The sequence below is a fragment of the Anolis carolinensis genome, chromosome 3, assembly GCF_035594765.1.
Source record: "Anolis carolinensis isolate JA03-04 chromosome 3, rAnoCar3.1.pri, whole genome shotgun sequence".
NCBI lineage: Eukaryota > Metazoa > Chordata > Lepidosauria > Squamata > Dactyloidae > Anolis > Anolis carolinensis.
Window position 1 is genome coordinate 221,846,928 of NC_085843.1, and position 20,817 is coordinate 221,867,744.

General features: G+C 41.2%; 1 protein-coding gene across 1 annotated transcript in view; it reads left to right on the top strand.

The window, feature by feature from the left end:
- Positions 1 to 20,817, top strand: part of col13a1 (collagen type XIII alpha 1 chain) — a 161,138-nt gene that overhangs the window by 64,059 nt on the left and 76,262 nt on the right. The window contains exons 16-18 of the mRNA XM_016992189.2: positions 2,890 to 2,952; positions 17,738 to 17,782; positions 20,699 to 20,725. Coding sequence (XP_016847678.1) covers positions 2,890 to 2,952; positions 17,738 to 17,782; positions 20,699 to 20,725 — 135 coding nt within the window. The remainder of the gene's footprint in view (positions 1 to 2,889; positions 2,953 to 17,737; positions 17,783 to 20,698; positions 20,726 to 20,817) is intronic.

Below are 20,817 nucleotides of genomic sequence, written 5' to 3' on the forward strand. Positions count from 1 at the left end.
ATTCAAGATAATTATCTAGAGAGGAGATAGATTCATGAGGCCAAAGTATTTTTCCCCAGGTACTTTCACAAATAGGGCCTAAAGACATGTTTGATCTAGAAAACTAATCAGGATCAACCCTGATATTTGGATGGGAGACCACCAATGAATACTGGGTGCTGTAGGCTATATTTAAAAGAAGGGAGCTTGCAAAACCACCTTTGAGCTCCTCTTGCCTAAGAAAATCCTCTGAAACTGCATGGGGTCACCATTAGTTAAACAATGCCAGGTTTACGTTTCACATGGAAGTAAACCCAACCAGGAGAGGCTCCTGAAAGCTTAAGTTCAAATGTGTGTTTGTACGTGAAAGAGAGAATGAGAAAACAGTTTTGGCTGTAATCTTCAATCACAAATGGCACCCAAAGCATCTTCTAAAAATTAGGCCTTAAATTTTTTGCATGAATATCTGTCATTGTCACTGGAAAGCTGAACTTATATCCATAAAGAATCATAGAACCATTGACTGTGAAGACCATGGATCTTACATAATTAATTCTCATTTTCAGTAGAGCATCTGCAGTGGAGGACACAGACCCATTAGGGACAACATCCCTAATAAATTGATGTCCATCTTTTGTTGATACATCTTCAGTAAACAAGAACCAATCACTTTCCAGTGTAGACTGTTCCACTATGTATGCTTTTTACCATTAGGAATTTCTTCTGTGTGCAACTGAAATCATTTTCAAACTAATTTCTACCTGTTGTTTCAAATTAGACATATGAGGGAAGGAAAAAGTAGACTGGTAGAAATGGAGGAACAGGATGCTATCAAAAGGTAGAGGAAAGGGAGAGAAAATCAAAAGAGAATTCAGCAAACCAGTTAATGTTTTTGTAGCCAATGCTGGTGTACTAACTCTGAAATCAACCATGTGCAACATTTCATTAAGTCTGCATAAGATGTGAAGTTTGTCTTCTGCAAGGAAGCGAAAATCATAGTCCCTGTTCTCATTAGACCTGCAAAAACTGAGAAGTTTAACTTCTGTAAGGAAGTGTAAACCATAGTCCCAGTGGCCCCAGGCTCTTTCTCTTGTTCTGTGTGTGTGCACACAATTTATAGCCTCTTTTTCCAGGGAAAAAAATAGTTTTGCCATTAGATGCCCTTCCCATGCAATATTTACAGGCTCTCAAAGGATTGAGCGCAAGTCACTGATATGGGCCTGTGTGGGTGTGTGCCAACAAAAAAGTAATGCTTTCTTACAAAAGTTAATTCATCCATCTTTTATTTTTTAATTAATGGGAAAAATGTATTTCCTGCTATAGGAAGGCAATCATAAGATAGGTATCCACTTAAAGAGAATGGGGTGGGAATGCTAGGGTGGAACACGCAACGGAAGTTGTTCCTAAGCAGGCGGAAGAATCTTGGAAACTGAGCAGCTTCTGTGCCTTCAGTAACTAATGGGCGGATGAGAAACTGTTTGGCGGTATTTCATTACAGATGTCATCCTGAAGGTGTTTTCACACATGAGGCTTAAAGTGTGCCTGTATTTCAAATCTCACAGTGGGCCCTATAATGAGTATATATTTTTAAAACTTTGCTCAGAATTTCAATTTAAATTGCAGGTGCCACTTTCCGCTTTCATATTATACATTGACAGCACTCACACAGATTGGATGAGAAGGACTCAGAGGTGATTCTATGTCAGACCTCTGTCAGCTGGGCACCAAGAACCATACACGGAGGCCAGTCTCTATCTAATATCTTTATTAAGGAAATATATAAAAGCAATAAAAACAAGTGAAGAATATAGTTCAGAAGCAGACCTTTCAAATGAGGTCAAATATAGTCCAAAAATGTATTGTCCAATAAATGATATTAGAGTTCAAAGTTTTAATCCACTTGACCGAAACACACACTTTGCCAAGCAATAGTGTGGGGAAATAACAGAGTCTTGAAAGTCCAATGAAGCTTAACAACAAGGCTGGAAATAAACTTGGTTCTTGACTAGGTCCGTGACTAGAAACAAGGCAAAACGTGAAGCGTGGAACAGGGTCCGAGACTAGGAACGAGGCAACAGTGAATCTTAGAACAAGGTCCGTGGTTAAACAGCAAGGCAAGGCAGCGCTTGGATTCTTGATCCGGGAGGCAAGGAACTGGGGTTACGAAGTCCACACACGATCTCACTCCTGAAGCTGATCTGTTGACTCCGCAAAGAATCTCTCGCGCCAAACACCTATATTGGGTCTCGTTTTCCCGCCAACAACCTCTTTTCCTAGAGAACGAGAAGCGAAACCCAACTCTGTCCAGATGCATGACTCCTTAGAATTTCCCAAGGGAAGCAGGCCTAATCAGCCTGTTGTTTGGCAGCGATCCGTAAACTCCTCCGATTTGCTTCTCTGACTCCTCTGTCTCTAGAGTAAGATTCCTTCCTGGGAAACGGAGGGGAGTAATGCCCAAGGCCTGTTTTACCGAATTCTTGAGGGCAAACATCAACATCCGACAGGTAAAGGGACTCCGGCTCTTGTTGAACCGGCGAAAACCCCATGTTTTCTTCATCTGCCACGATAGTACTAGGAACAGGACTACAAGGCCCATGAGGCATCACATTCTAAGCCTCTGGTGCATGAAAATAATAATGTTTTAATTCTTTAAAACTAATTGATGCAAATGTAGAAAATCCATTTTTGGGTAAAGGAGGATTCCATAAAAAACAAAATGACATATTGTATATTTTGGTGTTACTTGCAGATATTTTCCATCTGTGCTTTTCAGACTTTTGTTTTCTATTTCCTAATGTCTGTGTTTCTGTCCATCACATCTTTCATAACCTTTTTTTTATCCATAACAGTTTTTTAAAAGCTCCTATCTGTGTGTGCTTCTTCTTCTGTCTGCTTGCATCTTTTCTTCAGGGTGAGGCAGGTGAGACTGGCTTACCAGGACCCCCTGGCCTTCCTGGTCCTATTGGTCCAAAGGTAATATTTATATTGCATTAACAACTTGCTGTACTTTGAATAAGTCTGATTAGTTGCTACAGTTGTATTGTATTTATACAGAACACCCATCACACACTGATGGAGTAAACGGTATGATGTCCAGCAACCACAAATCCCCTTATGGATATTTACATCAGACATGGCATGGTTCAGAACCTTGGATAGCTGATTTAAATTTTAGGACCATAACACATTAGCCAGGTGAAGCATCCTGCCAGTGAACCGAGGGGCAGTGGGGCTAATCGGTCACCCCATGCACCACTCCCCCGCAATGACGCTTCCCACATCACATGGGGAAGCTTTGCCAAAGCACAGGAAGCTTCTTGTGTTGTGAGGAAAGCATCATATGACGCTTCCAATCCGGTTGTAGGCAGGTCCTCTACCAGAAGTCCAGAGACATCGTGATGGGCAGCATACCTATCCATCACTGAACTAGTGAGGAAGCATCATGGGATGCTTAAAAAACCCTCTGTGATGAGGTTATTAGTCTAAACCCTAGAGCTGATTCACAATCCCACCAACATGGAAATTACAAACTGTCACTGGCTAAACAAAGGTGTAGTTGGCAGGGCACATTTAAACCCTTGTGTTGGCAGACCGCTGACTTGATGGTTGGGTTGCTGACCTGAAGATAACCAGTTTGAATCCAACCTGGGGAGAGCATGGATGAGCCTCGTCTGTCAGCTCCAGCTCAGGACATGAGAGAAGCCTCCCACAAGGATGGTAAAACATCAAAACATCTGGTCATCCCCTGGGCAACGTCCTTGCAGATGGCCAATTCTCTCACACCAGAAGCGAATTGCAGTTTCTCAAGTTGCTCCTGACATGAAAAAAAGGACACATGATGGGTACACATATCAAAATTGAGGGACATTTGCTGGATACATTTTTGGCTAGTTAATATAACTCTGCTCCCCACCAGTATCTGACAGAAACTTATATGCATGTCTCTATGAATGCCACCATTTTCATACAGATCTGCAGAGCATAAAACTAAAATAAAATTACAGTAGAATCTTGGTTAACGAAGCCCCAGTTAACCAAGCGTCCGTATCATCCGAGGCACCGCTAGAGGGAAAACCCCTTCCTCTCGAGAGAAGGAGAGGGAGAGGAAGGAGGAAGCGCCCCGGAAGATGATCGTTGGGATGTTTCCCCGGATCTCTGTCAGCCAGGCCCTTGCTGGAGGAAAACATTTCCTCCAGCAAGGGCCTGGCTGAGGGAGATTCGGGGAGACATCCCTCAGTGACCACTCGCCTCTTGGGAAGCGCCCATGAGTGTTGCTAGGCAGCAGTGCTCATGAGTGCTTCCCTGGGCCGAGTGCTTGTCATAGGGATGGAGCCCCATCCCTCAGTGACCACTCGCCTCTTGGGAAACGTCCGTGAGTGTTGCTAGGCAGCAGCAATGCACTGACTTGAAAAGAATATGATAAGAATTGTGCTAGATTCTAGGAATATTCTCTCACCTCCCTCCCAACTTAATGTACAGAAACAGATATATAACAATGAAACTATCTTTCTCTGATCTAGAATATCTTCCTTCCATTTCTAGTTTAGTGGAGTTTAGGGGAGGGAAATATCTATGCCATCACTTATGGTATACCTCTATTCTTTTCTGATCTCATATGTTCAAAGGTTGGAAGCTGGCGCTGAAGACAGATGCCAGGGCACAAATTACACTTTGTGCTTTTGTTTCTCATCATACATCTTGGGTGGTGTTTTGTGATGCTTGGAAAATCTCGGAAATCTGTTAGTCTAGCAACACGAACAAAATGTTGTGGACACTTTGCATAAGGAATGCTTCTTGTACCATCTTTGACATATTTTTTAATTAAGAAGATCTGACCCAACTTACATATTTAACAAGAATGAACCTTTTTCACTTTTCATCCTTTTAGCATTGACAGCTTATCTCTAAATCTTCCTAAATTCTTATTTCTGTCTTTCCCCCATTCTACATTTTTCATTGTACAAGGTGAAAAGGGAGAATGTAGTATGAAGGTAGAGATGGAAATACTTCTGTGTCAATTTTGTAGTGGAGATATTACTCTGAACAATGTATTGTTATAAAAACCTTGGCCAAAGACAGACCTGTGGCCTACTTAATGGCATATACATCTGGGTTGTGATGGGATCAACCACAAGCAGACACAGCGTGTCCCAGCTCCACAGTGTGCACATCTTTATGAGCTTGTCGTAATCTGACTCTTAGCAAAGCCACTCCTTTGACTACTCAAACTGGCTGATAATTTCTTGCCCTTCTGTATCTTGTGAGCTGGGGACTTGGGTTTCTTCACAATGTCTGGCGATCTTGACACATCAGATGTCTTCAAAATTCAACAGATCAAAAAATTGAGGTTTGGCATGCTCTTTTCTTTTCTCCTGTTGCTTAGGGCTCTGTGGAAGAGCTAACATGATTTCATGCCCATATGTTATTGGTTCAATTAAAATATATATTGAACCTATAAATTTTAAATATATTGCTGCATCTTTCTTGTAAAAAAAAAGGACAGAATTACAACTTGGGCCAATATCCAAAAAAGACAAAGCAACTGCACCGGCCCATATAGTTTCAATGATGCAGGAGCTGAATCCAAAATTTCTATTCCAAAACTGACTGTTCAGAACTTAATAATATCAGGTAACAAATGGCTGTAGGAGCCCCCGGTGCCGCAGTGGATTAAACCCTTGTGCTGGCAGGATTGATGACTTTAAAGTTGGGTTGCTGACCTGAAGGTTGCCAGTTCAAATCCAACCCAGGGGAGAGCGCGGATGAGCTCCCTCTATCAGCTCCAGCTCCATGTGGGGACATGAGAGAAGCCTCCCACAAGGATGGTAAAACATCAAAACATCCGGGCATCCCCTGGGCAACGTCCTTGCAGACAGCCAATTCTCTCACACCAGAAGCGACTTGCAGTTTCTCAAGTCGCTCCTGACACTAAAAAAACAAAAAAAACCAAACAAAAACAAATGGCTGTATAATTGTCTGCAATCTGAAATTGAAGCATGAACCCGCCATGGGGTTGTTGTACACAATGTCTATGTTAATGCTCTATTGAACTGTGCAATCTATAGTGAGCTGTGGGTCTGCAATATGTTGGATCTGCACTGGGCAACCAGTATTGAGGGGAGAAGAGTTCTCAGTACAGCTCTTCCAATATTTGTGAGGTATCAGAGAATATAGGTAGTACGTTGGTCATTCCACGTATTCCTGATTTCAGAGTTACAGACCTTGGCCTTAATGCTTCTGTTTGAGAATCTGCTGAGTAGCAGATTGCTTTCTGTCTTTCTATGGTATGGGTAGGGACACTGCAGCCTGTAAGTCACAAGTCGCTCCTGTATCCATTTTGTAGCTCCCAACACCCATGGACACATATTCTTTTTTTTTTAATGGGTATACTTATTGAAGGTTCAAAGGAAAGGCCTTCTGTGATTAAAAAAAACATGTAAGTGGTATTCATAGAATCATAGAATCGTAGAATAATCGAGCTGAAAAAGACCACATGAGTCATCTAGCCCTGTGGTTCTCAACCCGGGGTCCCCAGATATTTTTGGCCTTCGACTCCTAGAAATCATAATAGCTGGTAAACTGGCTAGGGTTTCTGGGAGTTGTCGGCCAAAAACATCTGGGATTCAGGTTGAGAACCACTGATCTAGCCCAACTCCCTGCCATGCAGGAAAAGCACAACCAAAGTACCCCTGACAGATGGCCATCTAGCCATTGTTTAAAGGTTTCCAAGGAAGGAACTTCCACCACTCATTGAGGCAGAGAGTTCCACTGCTGAACAGCTCGCACGGTCAGGAAGTTCTTTCTAATGTTCAAGTGGAATCTCCTTTCCTGTAATTTGAACTTATTTCTCTGGGTCCTAGTTTCCAGGGCAGCAGAAAGCAAACCTGCTCTCTCTTCCTTATGACACCCTTTCATATATGGCTATCATGTCTCCTCTCAACCTTCTCTCTTGCAGACTAAACATACCCAGTTCTTTAAGACATTCCTCATAGGGATTCATGGTCTACAGACCTTTGATCATGTTAGTCGCCCTCCTCTGGATGCCTCCCAGCTTGTTAATATCTCTTTTAAAATGTGGTGCCCAGAACTGGACACAGTATTCCAGGTGAGGTCTAACCAAAGCTGAATAGAGAGGCACCATGACTTCCCCCGTTCTAGACACGATACTCCTTTTGATGCAGTCCAAAATCCCATTGGCTTTTTTAGCTGCTGCATCACACTGTTGGCTCATGTTCAACTTGTTGTCCACAAAGACTCCAAGATCTTTTTCACATGGACTGTTGTTAAGTCAGGCATGACCCATCCTATATCTTTGCACTTAATTTTTTTCTGCCTAAGTGTAGTATCTTACATTTGTCCTTGTTGAATTTCATTTTGTTAGTTTTGGCCCAGCTCTCTAATCTGTTAAGGTCATTTTGAATTCTGATCCTGTCTTCTGGAGTGTAAGCTATCCCTCCTGATTTGATGTTTTCTGCAAACTTGATAAGTATGTCCTCTAAACCTTCATTTAAGTTCATAGGATTCCTAGGATTCACTGCTATACAGATGCTTGTTAAAACTCTCAAAAGTATCAAAATGCTTCTGAATGATGGTTGGTTTCGTTTTTCGTCATCTGATTTAGTTATGATATTCCTAGGTCAGGGAGTTACATCACATTTTGACCTTTTTAATATAGTGAGAGAGACCAATTTCCATTGTTTGCCCATAATGCCCAGTAATAGTTTTTGTTGTTATAATGGGAAAGTTTCAGAGCCTTATTTAAATGTTGAGTAAAATCTAAATTACTGGCTTTGAGCATAGTCTACATTCATTTGGTTTTGTGTTTTATTACTAGAACAGAGAGTGTATAGTGTATAACTTGAAGGTCTTACTTTACTTTGGATGATTTACACACACACTTCTTTGGTTTAATTAAATGAAGTGGAAACTAAAATTGCAGATGAGCGGTAAAGAAAAATAAAGTAAATGGCCAGAAAATTACTCCACTGCCTTTAGGGACTGCCTGTTTCCTTGAATTGTGTAGGTTTCTTCAGTTCACACCTTTTTCAGGCCAGAGTTACACTCATATAAACTAACCTTTGCCATATCCTAATTATAGCAAATTAAGGTGGACCCAAAGAGCAAAGAGAGAGCAGTAAGGAGGATGCTTGATCCTTTTCCAGCTTGACAGTTACCCCTCATCATGTGTTGTTCATTTTCTGACAATGTAATATTCCTTGCAAATCTTGTGCTACAAATATGCTACATCTATTTTTTTAAATAAGAAATTACTTCAAAAATACCCCAAAAAAGTTGGAGAGACTTTTCAAAGAATCGACTAACCATTATTTCTTAGGTAGATAAAAGTAAAGGTTTTCCCCTGACATTAAGTCTAGTTGTGTTCGACTCTGGGGGTTGGTGCTCATCTCCATTTCTAAGCCAAAGAGCTCGTGTTGTCCATAGACACCTCCAAGGTCATGTAGTCAGCATGAGTGCATGGAGTGCTGTTACCTTCCCACCGTAGCGGTATCTATTTATCTACTCAGATTTGCATGTTTTCTAACTGCTAGGTTGGCAGAAGCTGGGGCTGACAGTGGGAGCTCACCCTGCTACCTGGATTCGAACCACCAACCCTTTGGTCAGCAAGTTCAGCAGCTCAGTGGTTTATCCCCTGCGCCACTGGGGGATCCTAATTCCTATTTCTTAGGGAGAGATCATAAAACAGAATAATAGTCTAAAATTGCCTTAATGGCATACAAGTAGCAATACTGCCCCATTACAGAAAAAATGTAACAAGTAATTACTTCACTTCTACCTTGTTACTTTCGCCTGCTTTTTCCTTCCAGAGTTCCAGATGAGTTTTCAATCTTGTTAGAAAAATACATTGGTTTAGAGAGGCTTCAGAGAATAAATAGCAGTAAGATTAAGCAGCAGTCCTTTGAGACTGCCACTGCCAAATTACACCTGGAGGACAAGGCACCACTTGATCTTCTGTGGACATCTCTTGATAGCCAAAAAGACAAGTGGTATTTATTTATCATGTCAGAAGCAAATTGAGAATACAGCTATAATGTAAAAAAAAAGTTTAAACATTGGCATTATGCTAAATTTCCTTTGAACAAGAAGCTGGCCACTTCAAGTGCCTCTGGTATTGCTGCATTGTGCATGTGACAGGGCTCAGGCTGCATTGTAGTAAGTGATCGGTGATTTGCTCTTCTCCACACTTGTATGTCGTGGACTCTACTTCATAGCCCCATTTCTTAAGATTGTGTCTGCATCTCATGGTACCAGGGCATAGTTTGTTCAGCACCTTCCAAGTCACCCAGTCTTCTGTGTGCCCAGGAGAGAGTTTCTCATCTGGTATCGGCAACTGATTGAGGTTTCGGGTTTTAACCGGCCACTTTTGGACTTTTGTTTGCTGAGCGGTTCCTGCGAGTATCTCTGTAGAAGCTGTTTCTTGATTTAATGCATTGGCATGCTTGCTGATATCCAAAAAGAGGATGAGCCGGAGGTGTCTATGCCTTGGTCCTTTCATTGCTGGCTGCTACTTCTCGGCGGATATCAGGTGGTGCAGAACCAACCCCGGTGGCGAAGTGTGTTAAAGCACTGAGCTGCTGAACTTGCAGACCGAAAGGTCCCAGGTTCAAATCCTGGGAGCGGAGTGAGCGCCTACTGTTAGCTCCACCTTCTGCCAACCTAGCAGTTCGAAAACATGCAAATGTGAGTAGATCAATAGGTACTGCTCCAGCGGGGAGGTAACGGCGCTCCATGCAGTTATGCCGGCCACATGACCTGGAGATGTCTATGGACAACGCCGGCTCTTCGGCTTAGAAATGGAGATGAGCAACAACCCCCAGAGTCAGTCATGACTGGACTTAACGTCAGGGGAAACCTTTACCTTTTTTAGTACCAGCTAAACAGTATAATTTTTCCAGTGGCATAGGGCTTAGACGTCCTGTGATAATGCAGCATGTCTCATTAAGAGCCACATCCACTGTTTTACCATGGTGAGAGGTATTCCATACTTGGAATGTGTATCAACAGCAGAGTAGCAAAGCATAAAGGCAGGTGTCTTTACTGTATCTGGCTTTGATCCCCAGGTTGTGCCAGTCAGCTTTCATATGACATTATTTCTAGCACCCACTTTTTGCTTGATAATCAAGCAGTGCATCTTGTAAGTCAGAGCATGGTCCAAAGTGACTCCCAAGTATTTTGGTGTGCTGCAATTCTTCAGTGGGATTCCTTCCCAGGTGATCCTCAGAGCTTGAGATGCTAGTCTGTTCTTAAGAGAGAAGCCTCCCTGCAAGATACTAACACATCCAGGCATCGCCTAAGCAACATCTTTGTAGACAGTTGATTCTCTCACACCAGAAGCAACTTGCAGTATGCAAATAAACAAACAAACAATGAACCTTTTCAGGACCAACTATGACAATAATCTCAATCAACATCAAAGGCATGTTAGCTGTCAAAGAACAGTTGCTTTATGAACTGTGCCAAGATAAGAAATATGATGTGTTGTGTGTCCAAGAAACACACAGGCATAAACAACAGAAATGACCAAAAGTTCCAGGAATGATCTTAGTGGCAGAAAGGCAAGCAGTGACTGGAATTGTCCAGCATGGCTTAATAATCCTATATACAGCAGACTCTTGCTATCCATTGACGTTGGATTCCAGAATACCCTTACGGATACCAAAATCTGTGGATTGTCAAGTCTTGTGTATACAATAGTGTACTAAAATGGAGCTTCTTATATAAATAATAACATCAAGGTTTGCATTCAAGCTATGGATGGTGGAATCTATGGATGCAGAACCCATGATTACGAAGGACCAATTATACTCGCTTCTGAGAACTCTGGAATATCACTCAGAAGACATCAACACTATTTTAACTGCTATAACTCCATTTTGTGGAATCCTGGGATTTGTATTTTGTTGTGACCCCAGAGTTCTCTGACAGAAGAAATAAATATCGAACAAAACTAAAAATCTTAAGAATTCCATAGCATTGCACCATGGCAATTTATGTGTTGTAACACTGCTATAATTCTGCAATGCAGATACCACCTAAGTAACACATAAGGTAAAGATTTTCCCCTGACGTTAAGCCCAGTCATGTCTGACTCTGGAGGTTGTTGCTCATCTCCATTTCTAAGCCAAAGAGCCAGCGTTGTCTGTAGACACCTCCAAGGTCATGTGGCGTGCATGACTGCATGGAGCACCGTTACCTTCCCGCTGGAGTAGTACTATTGATCTACTCACATTTGCATGTTTTCAAACTGCTAGGATGGCAGAAGCTGGGGCTAACACCGGGAGCTCACCCCGCTCCCCGGATTTGAACCAGTGAACTTTCAATCCGCAAGTTCAGCAGCTCAGCGGTTTAACTTGCAGCACCACCAGGGCTCCATTCCTACCTAAATAAACATGTATCCCTTCCTAAATAATCCTAAGGCCATTGAGGGAAATTGAGTAATTATGAAAAAGTAATAGAATTACTATGCTATCTATCAGAGATGAAAGTTATGACTCACAAGACTTTTACACCCTTAGCAGTGGCTTGTTAAGCTTCAGATATGTATGCTTCTTGATCCAAGGTGTTCAGTTGGTAGTGATCAGAAGGAGGTGGCACATTTCACAGTTAAGAAAATCAAAGGTCCATAAAACAGGTCTGCTGAAGGGATAACAACAGGACACTCTCCTGGTGGCCACTTAGTGTCCTCTTGGCTGAGTTTTGAACTGAGGTCATGGACTGCCCCCTGGCGGATGATCGGAACATGTCAGATTCACATTAGAACAGAAGCTATTTTCTTAGTTTTATATCTACTTTGATGTGTTTTAGATATTTAGTTATTTTTAAAACTTTTTGCTCTGTACTGCTGAAAGATACCTGATCTCTCTTGCTGAGATTCCTAGTCAGTTTTATATTACTTCATTATTCCTATTGCCATTGAATTCCATTCTGTTGATGACAGTATGACACTGAATGGGAAATGATGTTGTCATACTTGTATGTAAATGAAATTACTTGGATTATGTCAGCTCAATAAATCCAGTATTAATGTGGGTAAGTGAAACTGAGGACAGTGAGGACAAGGCTGGTTAAATATAGTGTGGATAAGAAGGAGCAAAAGGGATATGCAATTTCAGGTAGGTCCATTACAAAGCAAGTGTTGGAGGTAAAAAATATTTGGCATGACTGGATGTCAGACTAGGTTTAAGTAGTTTACCTCAGAATTAAAGTTACCTTTTCCTAAACATGCGTGCTATGTTGCCTGAAATGTATGTCATAATAAACATATGGCATAAATTCTAGATAACCCATCTATTTTTTTGGATATATAAAAGTAGCATCTGGAGTATAGTTGTTTGGGTGTCTCTCAATATGAGAGTGACAATGTTTTTCCCACATAAAGGATAGTACAAGGAATACACTGGATGTCCTTGTCCAAATATTAAATTTAGACTAACAGAAAGCTGTGGAGAGGTAACACCTCATCACCTTTGATGTACTAGTATGAATGAGATAGAGTCACTGATTCTTCACAAAAGTAATCTGGAAATACCCATAAAATAGGTTTTCTGCTGCCCGGAAAACTAGGACTTGGAGCAATGGTTTCCAATTACAGGAATGGATATTCCACCTGAACATTAGGAAGAACTTCCTGACTGTAGGAGCTGTTCAGCAGTGGAACTCTCTGCCTCCGAGTGTAGTGGAAGCTCTTTCCTTGGAAGCTTTTAAACAGAGGCTGGATGGCCAACTTTTGGGGGTGTTTTGATTGTGCTTTTCCTACATGGCAAGGGGTTGAACTAGATGGCCCATGTGGTCTCTTCCACCTATATTATTCTGTGATTCTAGGTGAAGTATCATTTCAGACATGCTGGAAGCATGTCAATTTTATGACAATTTTCTTTAGATATGGCTTGTCTGAGAAAGTTTATAAGAACTCCGGAGAAGATTAAATAGGTTTCTTAGTGCCAATTTAAATTGCTGGTTCTGTGATATGTTGTGAAGAAGGAGAAGATACTGCCCATTTTATTGCAGTTAATTTGCAATACAAGAAATGATCAATATTCAAATGTCATATTTTTAAAAAAACTGCATACATTTGCAGGCACGCGCACATGCACACACACACACACTCACACAACACAAATTTTACAGTGAGGCATATGAAGTAGGTAACAGGCAAAATAATAAAATGTCCAGCTTCATTTAGGTGTTAATATAGATCAGTTTATTAGCAGCACAGTCTCTATAGAAACAATGTGACTTTGATACCAGAATCCCAGGTTATAGTACTTTAACAAAACTGCACATAAATTGACCTAATTTTCAGCTACTATTACCACTAATACTACTAATACTACAAATAATAATAATAATAATAATAATAATAATAATTATTATTATTATTATTATTATTATTATTATTATTATTATTCATTGGAACTTATGCCTCAAGTACCACCTCCCAGCAGCAAAGAACTGGTGGGATCACAAACCTGCAAAAGTATTGGAAAATGAGCATGCAAAGATACTGTGGGACTTCCGAATCCAGACTGACAAAGTTCTGGAACACAACACACCAGACATCACAGTTGTGGAAAAGAAAAAGGTTTGGATCATTGATGTTGCCATCCCAGGTGACAGTCGCATTGACGAAAAACAACAGGAAAAACTCAACCGCTATCAGGACTTCAAGATTGAACTTCAAAGACTCTGGCAGAAACCAGTGCAGGTGGTCCCGGTGGTGAATGGCACATTGCGTGCTATGCCAAAAGATTTCAGCCGGCATTTGGAAACAATAGGCATTGACAAAATTACGATCTGCCAACTGCAAAAGGCCACCCTACTGGGATCTGCACGCATCATCCGAAAATACATCACACAGTCCTAGACACTTGGGAAGTGTTCGACTTGTGATTTTGTGATACGAAATCCAGCATATCTATCTTGTTTGCTGTGTCATAATAAAATAATAATAATAAATCTTTATTTGTATTCCACCCTATCTCCCTGAGGGGACTCAGGGCTGATTCCAACAAACAACAACAAACATATATGCTACTTCTATTTTTTTTTAAAAGAAATTACTTCAAAAATACCTATGTAAAACAAATACTGACATAAAATCCCAGAGAAACCCCACATATGAAAATAACATTAAAACTAACATCAAATTAAACCTAACAGCAATAAACTACACGTAGTCAAACAAAATTACATAACATAAAATCTAAATAAATATCAACATTAATTTAAAACAGCCAACTAGAGTTCACGAAACAGTGTGGGTTGGTTACCTGGTCAAACGATGATCATTGTGCTGGCATGGACTAGGAAGGTCCAAATACGATATCGTTCTCAGCCAGAGGCCCCCTAGTGATCTCTCATTATCTAATCCTCCTCCTCTCCATATGATAGTGAGCATAATTAGATTTTCAGGGGTTTTGTTAAGGATAGGAGTGAGAGGGACAGCTTTATTTCTTTGAGGTGGGAGTTCCAGAGGTGGGGGGTGACCTTGGAGCAGGCCCTCTTTCTTGTTCCCACCAGCCATACTTGAGATGGAAGTGGGACTGAGAGCAGGGCCTTCTCCACTGACTGCAGTGCTCGGGCTGGTTTGTATTTATTTATTTATTTATTATTTCCATCATTTCTAACCCGCCCTTCTCACCCAAAGGGACTCAGGGCGGCTTACAAAACTGGCAGAGTTCGATGCCAATACACAACAATACAATTGGTCAAGTAGCCTGGACCTGAGCCTTTTAGGCTTTAAAGGTAATGACCAGCACTTTGTATTTACCCCAGAAGCAGACTGGCAGCCAGTGGAGCTGCCGCAACATGGGAGTGGATGTCTCCCTGTATGGGGCTTCTATTAGTAATCTGGCTGCCGATCTCTGAACCAGTTGAAGCTTCTGAACTATCTTCAAAGGCAGCCCCACGTAATAATAACTTTAATAACTTTATTCTTGTATCCCTCCTCCATCTCCTCGAAGGGACTAGGGGTGGCTTACACAGGGACTAGTCCAAAAACAACATAGTATTACATACAACAGTAATTAAAACAGTAATTTAAAACAATATAACAAAGATATAAACAACATAACTTAACAGTTACTTTAAAAGCCTGAGCATTGATTGCTACATACATCAGAGGATGAGTAGTGCAAGAGCTCTGAAAGATCCATAGGTAAAATCAGGGCAAATAGGGAAAGAACAAGGGAACAGTTTCATTCAAGGGCTAAAACACATAGAGTGAGGAACAATGATAAAGTGCAGTACATATTTGTAAACAGATTGCATGTCTGATTGGTTTATTCACTCAAATGTGCACCGGAACATCCACGTTTTCAATTCCCAGTGGAAGATGGGCAATGAAGGAGCCAACCTAATCTCCCTAGGGAGAGAGTTCCTGAGCTGGGGGACCACCACCAAGAAGACCCTCTCCCTCGTCCCCACCAGTCGTGCTTGGTGGGAGCGAGAGAAGGGCCTCCCCGGAAGATCTTAGGGCCTATGCAGGTTCGTTGGGGAGGAGGCGATCACGGAGATAAGCAGGTCCTGAACCATTGCAGTAGTCCAAAAGGATGTGACTAAGGCGTGGACTACCATGGTCAGATCTGGCATCTCAAGGTATGGGCGCAGCTGTCACACAAGTTTTAATTGTGCAAAGGGATCCTAGCCACCACTGACACCTGGTGGTCCAGGGTCAGCAAGGACTCCTGAAGCACCCCCAGACTGTGCACCTGTTGTGACTCAGCTAGAGCCTCAGAGTGACTCTGTTGGGGATTATGGGATTCAGGTTCAAGATGATGAGATTCAGGTTCAAAATTACTCTGATGGGAATTATGGGATTCAGGTTCAGAGTGTTCCTGCTGTGGCAGATGAGCAGGGAGGCTTTCCCACGACAGGGAATGGTGTTGATGATTCTGAAGATGATACTGAAGCTAGCCAGGTACAAAGGGAGGACAGCTCCCAGTCTGATAGCATGCAGACAGACGCTAATGCTAACGAGCTGTCTGGCCTTGATGAAACAGAATCTTTGGATCTAGCTGGCCATTTGGAATTCAGGATTCACAGGAGTGCTAGAATAGCAAGCAAGAGGGAGGTCAGAGGACAAAGAAATGCATTCATGCTATGCAAAGGGTATTAAAAGAGTGTGCTGAGAGAGAAATCTTTGTCAAAGCAACTCTCGTTTGAGTCAAGAAGCCAGCTCTTGCTTTCTCGGATTATCTTGCAGCCTTGGTGTATTCATGTTCTTGGGACTTTGTCATGCATTTATGGAACCTTGTTTTATGCCTAACGTTTTCTTGGATTAATTTTTATAGCCTTGTTTTGCAACAATCGTTTGGAACTTTACTTTTGCTTTTTAAGAACTATTATTTTCCAATTTCCTACCCTGTTTCCCCGAAAATAAGACATCCCCAAAAAATAAGACCTAGCAGACGTTTTGCTTAATTGCTAAATATAAGGCCTCCCCCGAAAGTAAGACCTAGCAAAGTTTTTGTTTGGAAGCATGCCTGCCAAACAGAACACCAGAGCATGTAGGATTGGTAAATGTACATACGAGTTGTACATGGAAATAATGGTAATAATAAGAAATTCTTGACAGGAGTCACAGTTTGTCTGGTTTGGTTATGTTGGTTTGTGATGAAAACTACTATACAGTATATAATAAATGTTCATTTTTTTGTTCAACAATAAATGTGAATTCTTCTTCATGGAAAAATAAGACATCCCCTGAAAATAAGACCTAGCACATCTTTGGGAGCAAAAAATAATATAAGACACTGTCTTATTTTCGGGGAAACACGGTAATAAACTACAAAAGACTTTATCTTGTGTACAGCCTGGTGTATTTAGCAAGGTGAAGCTAACCTGAGGTGCGACAGCACCTGTGTCTTCGGGGGAGTGGAGACATCCAGCACATGCTGTAACCCCACACTCTAATCTGCCTTTCGACTAACCAGGAGTATCTCTGTTTTGTCTGGATTTAATTTCAACTTATTAGCCCTCATCCTGTCTTTCACTGATGACGGGCACTAGTTTAGGGGCAGGACCGCATCCTTGGTAGTAGGTGGAAAGGAGTAATAGCGTTGGGTGTCATCCTCATGAATTTGACACCGAACTCCTAAACTCTGGATGATCTCTCCCAGCAATTCTATGTAAATGTTGAATAGCATGCGGGACATAATTGAACCCTGAGGGACCCCACAGGACAACATCCAGGGAGTCGAACAGGAGTCCCCCAGCTCCACCTTCTGGGTCCGATCCTCCAGGAAGGACCGGAGCCGCTGTATAACAGTGCTCCCAAGCCCATCCCGGAGAGACAGCCCAGAAGGATACCATGGTCAATAGTATCGAAAGCTGCTGAGATGTCCAGGAGAACTAGCAGGGCACATTCCCCGTCTAGCTCTCTTCGTAGATCATCCACCAAGGTGACTAATGTCGTCTCTGTCCCGTAGTCAGGCCTGAAACCAGATTGAGATGGATCCAGAAAATCGGTGTCTTCCAATAATCTCTGGAGTTGTGAAGCCACCACCTTCTTCAGAACCTTGCCCAGAAAGGGGAGGTTTGACGCTGGCCTATAGTTGTTAAATTGGGTGGGATCCAGTGCCGGTTTCTTCAGATCTAATCTGGGATACTAATCTGAAATCTTATGAAACATAAGTTTCCCTTGATTTCGTTGTCATCAACCCAGTTTGTATAGGGGATCTACTGTCTTTTGCCCCCATTCTTTCTTCTTCACTTTCTTGATTTTGTTTTCCTCTTCTAGGGGGAGAGGGGCATGCCAGGTCTACCAGGAAAGCAAGGAGTTCAGGTATTCTGCAAGGAATGAAGTTCTACCTATCCAGCTACCCTTACCCATACCTCTCAACTGTCCCTCTGAGTTTTACAGATTGCACTAGTTTAGTGTCTTTTAACATTCTCTTTCATATTCTCAGGTGTAATTCTTTCTTTCAAAACACAAAGCACAAATTATCAAAGAGAAAAACAAGGAAGAAATATTTTTACTGAAAAAATGGCATGCCTGATCCTAAATTTATTGATTTTTTTAAGATGGGGAGAAAGCAAAATTTATACTCATAAGAAAGTAAAAGTAATTACTATGTGACCAGTAGAGCCATCCACACTTGATGGTTAAATACTCAGAAAGAAAGCAAAATTAGATTGTAACATGTGCTTAGATTTAAATCCATGACTATGCTTATTGCTTAAGGTCATATTGGTGCAGATTTGGCACAAAAGTGCATATTTTAAGACCAAACCTTTTTAAAAAAAAATACTTAAAAGGACTGACATGCCATCTCTTCAATGAAACTTACCCTCCAATATATATTTATCTGCATCATGTCTTTAGTCATGGCTACTAAACAGTACTCACATCTGATGCATTTCTGAATGTTTCTTTCACTTATTATTACACAAAATCCCTTATCTCCATCTTCTGTCCTTGTGTTTTTTAGCTTTGTCCCTGATTTCTGTTTCAGAAAGTTGAGAGGTATGAACTTTCTCCCTCTTCTTCCATTCACATCTGCTTCACACCTCTCTTTGTTTGAATTAGTTTGTGTGCCCATCTTGTGATCTGATTTCTTTCTCCAAGTAGTGTCTTTGTTGCTTATTGATTGCATTAAAATTCTGTAAATATGTGTCTTCCATTCCTAACACTACATCTTTCCATCTTCCTCACTTCTTTCCCTAGGACTTGCTCTTATAATCAGATACTAAATTAGTTACTAATACATATATAATGGCAGCACTTTAGCCAATTTAGTTATGGAGTCACTTGTAATATACAGCCAAATGAAAATTCTAGTTAAGGCTAATTTGGATATAATTGCCAACATCCTTACATCAAGTAATGAAGCATAACACTAGGTAATGGTAATGATTTTCCCCCTAGTTGTGTCCGACTCTGGGGGTTGGTGCTCATCTCCATTTCTAAGCCAAAGAGCTGGCGTTGTTCATAGACACTTCCAAGGTCATGTGGCTGGCATGACTGCATGGAGCGCCGTTACATTCCCGCCAGAGCGGTACCTATTGATCTACTCACATTTGCATGTTTTTGAACTGCTAGGTTGGCAGAAGCAGGGGCTGACAGCAGGAGCTCACCCCGCTCCCCAGATTTGAACCACCAACCTTTTGGCCAGCAAGTTCAGCAGCTCAGTGGTTTAGTCCCCTGCGCTACTGGGGGCTCCTTGCGCCACTGGGGCTTCATGTAGCATAACACTACATCCATGCATTTCCATGCCCTCCTCACTTCTTCAGCAGCTGTAAAACCCCAGAAGGGGTGTCTTCTGCTCATCAGTTCCACCAGTGAAGAGACACGTGGTCTCAGCTGGGAAGAAGTAAGAAACAAGTGTGTGCTCACAAATGGAGTGCACTCTCCTTTTCCTTCCCCTAGCAGCCCCTTCAAGGTATTGACAGCTGCAAGGGAAGAGTTTGGGTAGGTCATACAGTGTTAGACAATACCTCTCTATGCCCCATCCAAAAAGAAGCACATATCTGCGCAGGTATATCACAAACATGATACTGCCTCTTTTTCTAGGAAATTCATATCACTAAGTATATGCATTTCAAAGGTTTTTTCTACCTTTCCTCTATTGAGCAGTAGTTACATTTTGCATGATGATGGTTCTATTGTGCTTGTTCCACTTTAGCATAGGGTTGTTATAAGTCAGCATGCAACTTGAAGGTATATGCAAGACAGTAAAAATGAACACTATTGAAAATGAAGAATAATTTTCCATGGGCTAAATTTCCCCATTTAGTCACATTTTTCTAAGCTATGCAGATGTACCAAAGAGTCTGCATATGTGAGAAGTTATTTTTTTTCCTGGTATGCAAAGTACCTAGATCTCATGACAAATCCCGTAGCGTTTTCTCTACATTTCATTTCTCTTTAATGTCCTACAAGGGCATTTTCACAAATGAAAAGTAGTACCTAGTATACACCATTATAAACTCCATTAGCATATGATCATAGTCTTTTTAATAAAATTGGTAGTGAAAGCTTTAAAGTTTCTAAAGCTGCCTTCACAATCAAGTATAGTAACAAGGAAAACACTTTGATAATTAAAAGGCTGGCAAGGAGGGACAGTGGAAATATCTATGACATTCAGTCGTTTCCCACTCTCATAATTTTGTTCTGCATAGATTCAAGTGCTGATGATGAACATCTTAAAAGAAAAACTATTATTTTGATAATAGGCCGTAGTTTTATTGGATGCTTAAATTTAAGTCAATGGTCTTCTTAGCTGGAGGTGATGAGTTGAATTCAAACAAATATAGAGCACACTAGTTACCGTGTGGCATCAGACCATTGTACAAAGTGCTACAAAGTAGTTCAATCTTTAATATGAACTGCTTTTTTCTGTTTTTAATGTGGAGATTCCATTTTATTTTCTGGAATCAAAAGTTGTTTGTCCAGATGCAGTTGAACAGAACATGATGTCCATGAACTACCTAATAGTACACAAGTGTGTGCAACTTACTAGGCCTCTTTTAACCAGGCTTGGGCAATGTGCCAGATAATAGGAGTTGCAGTCCAACCTTATCTGGAGGTTCCTCATCCCTTTTCCAAACATTTAAATATATATTCAAAGTGGCATGAAGTCTTTTTGTAAAGAATGGCCAACTCCTCTATTTGCTAACATTAGTAATAAAAAGTCACCCTTTTCTCTTCTTTTCTTGTCTGTGTTCCTTCCTCCCCTTTTTTGTGCTTTTCTGAATCCAGGGTGAAATCGGGATTCCAGGAGCAAAGGTACTAGCACTTAAGCATGTGCTTGCCCTAAAACTGCTTTGTCTGTTTACTTTTCAGGCTTCTAAAGATAGCTATGTTATGATCAGTAGGTG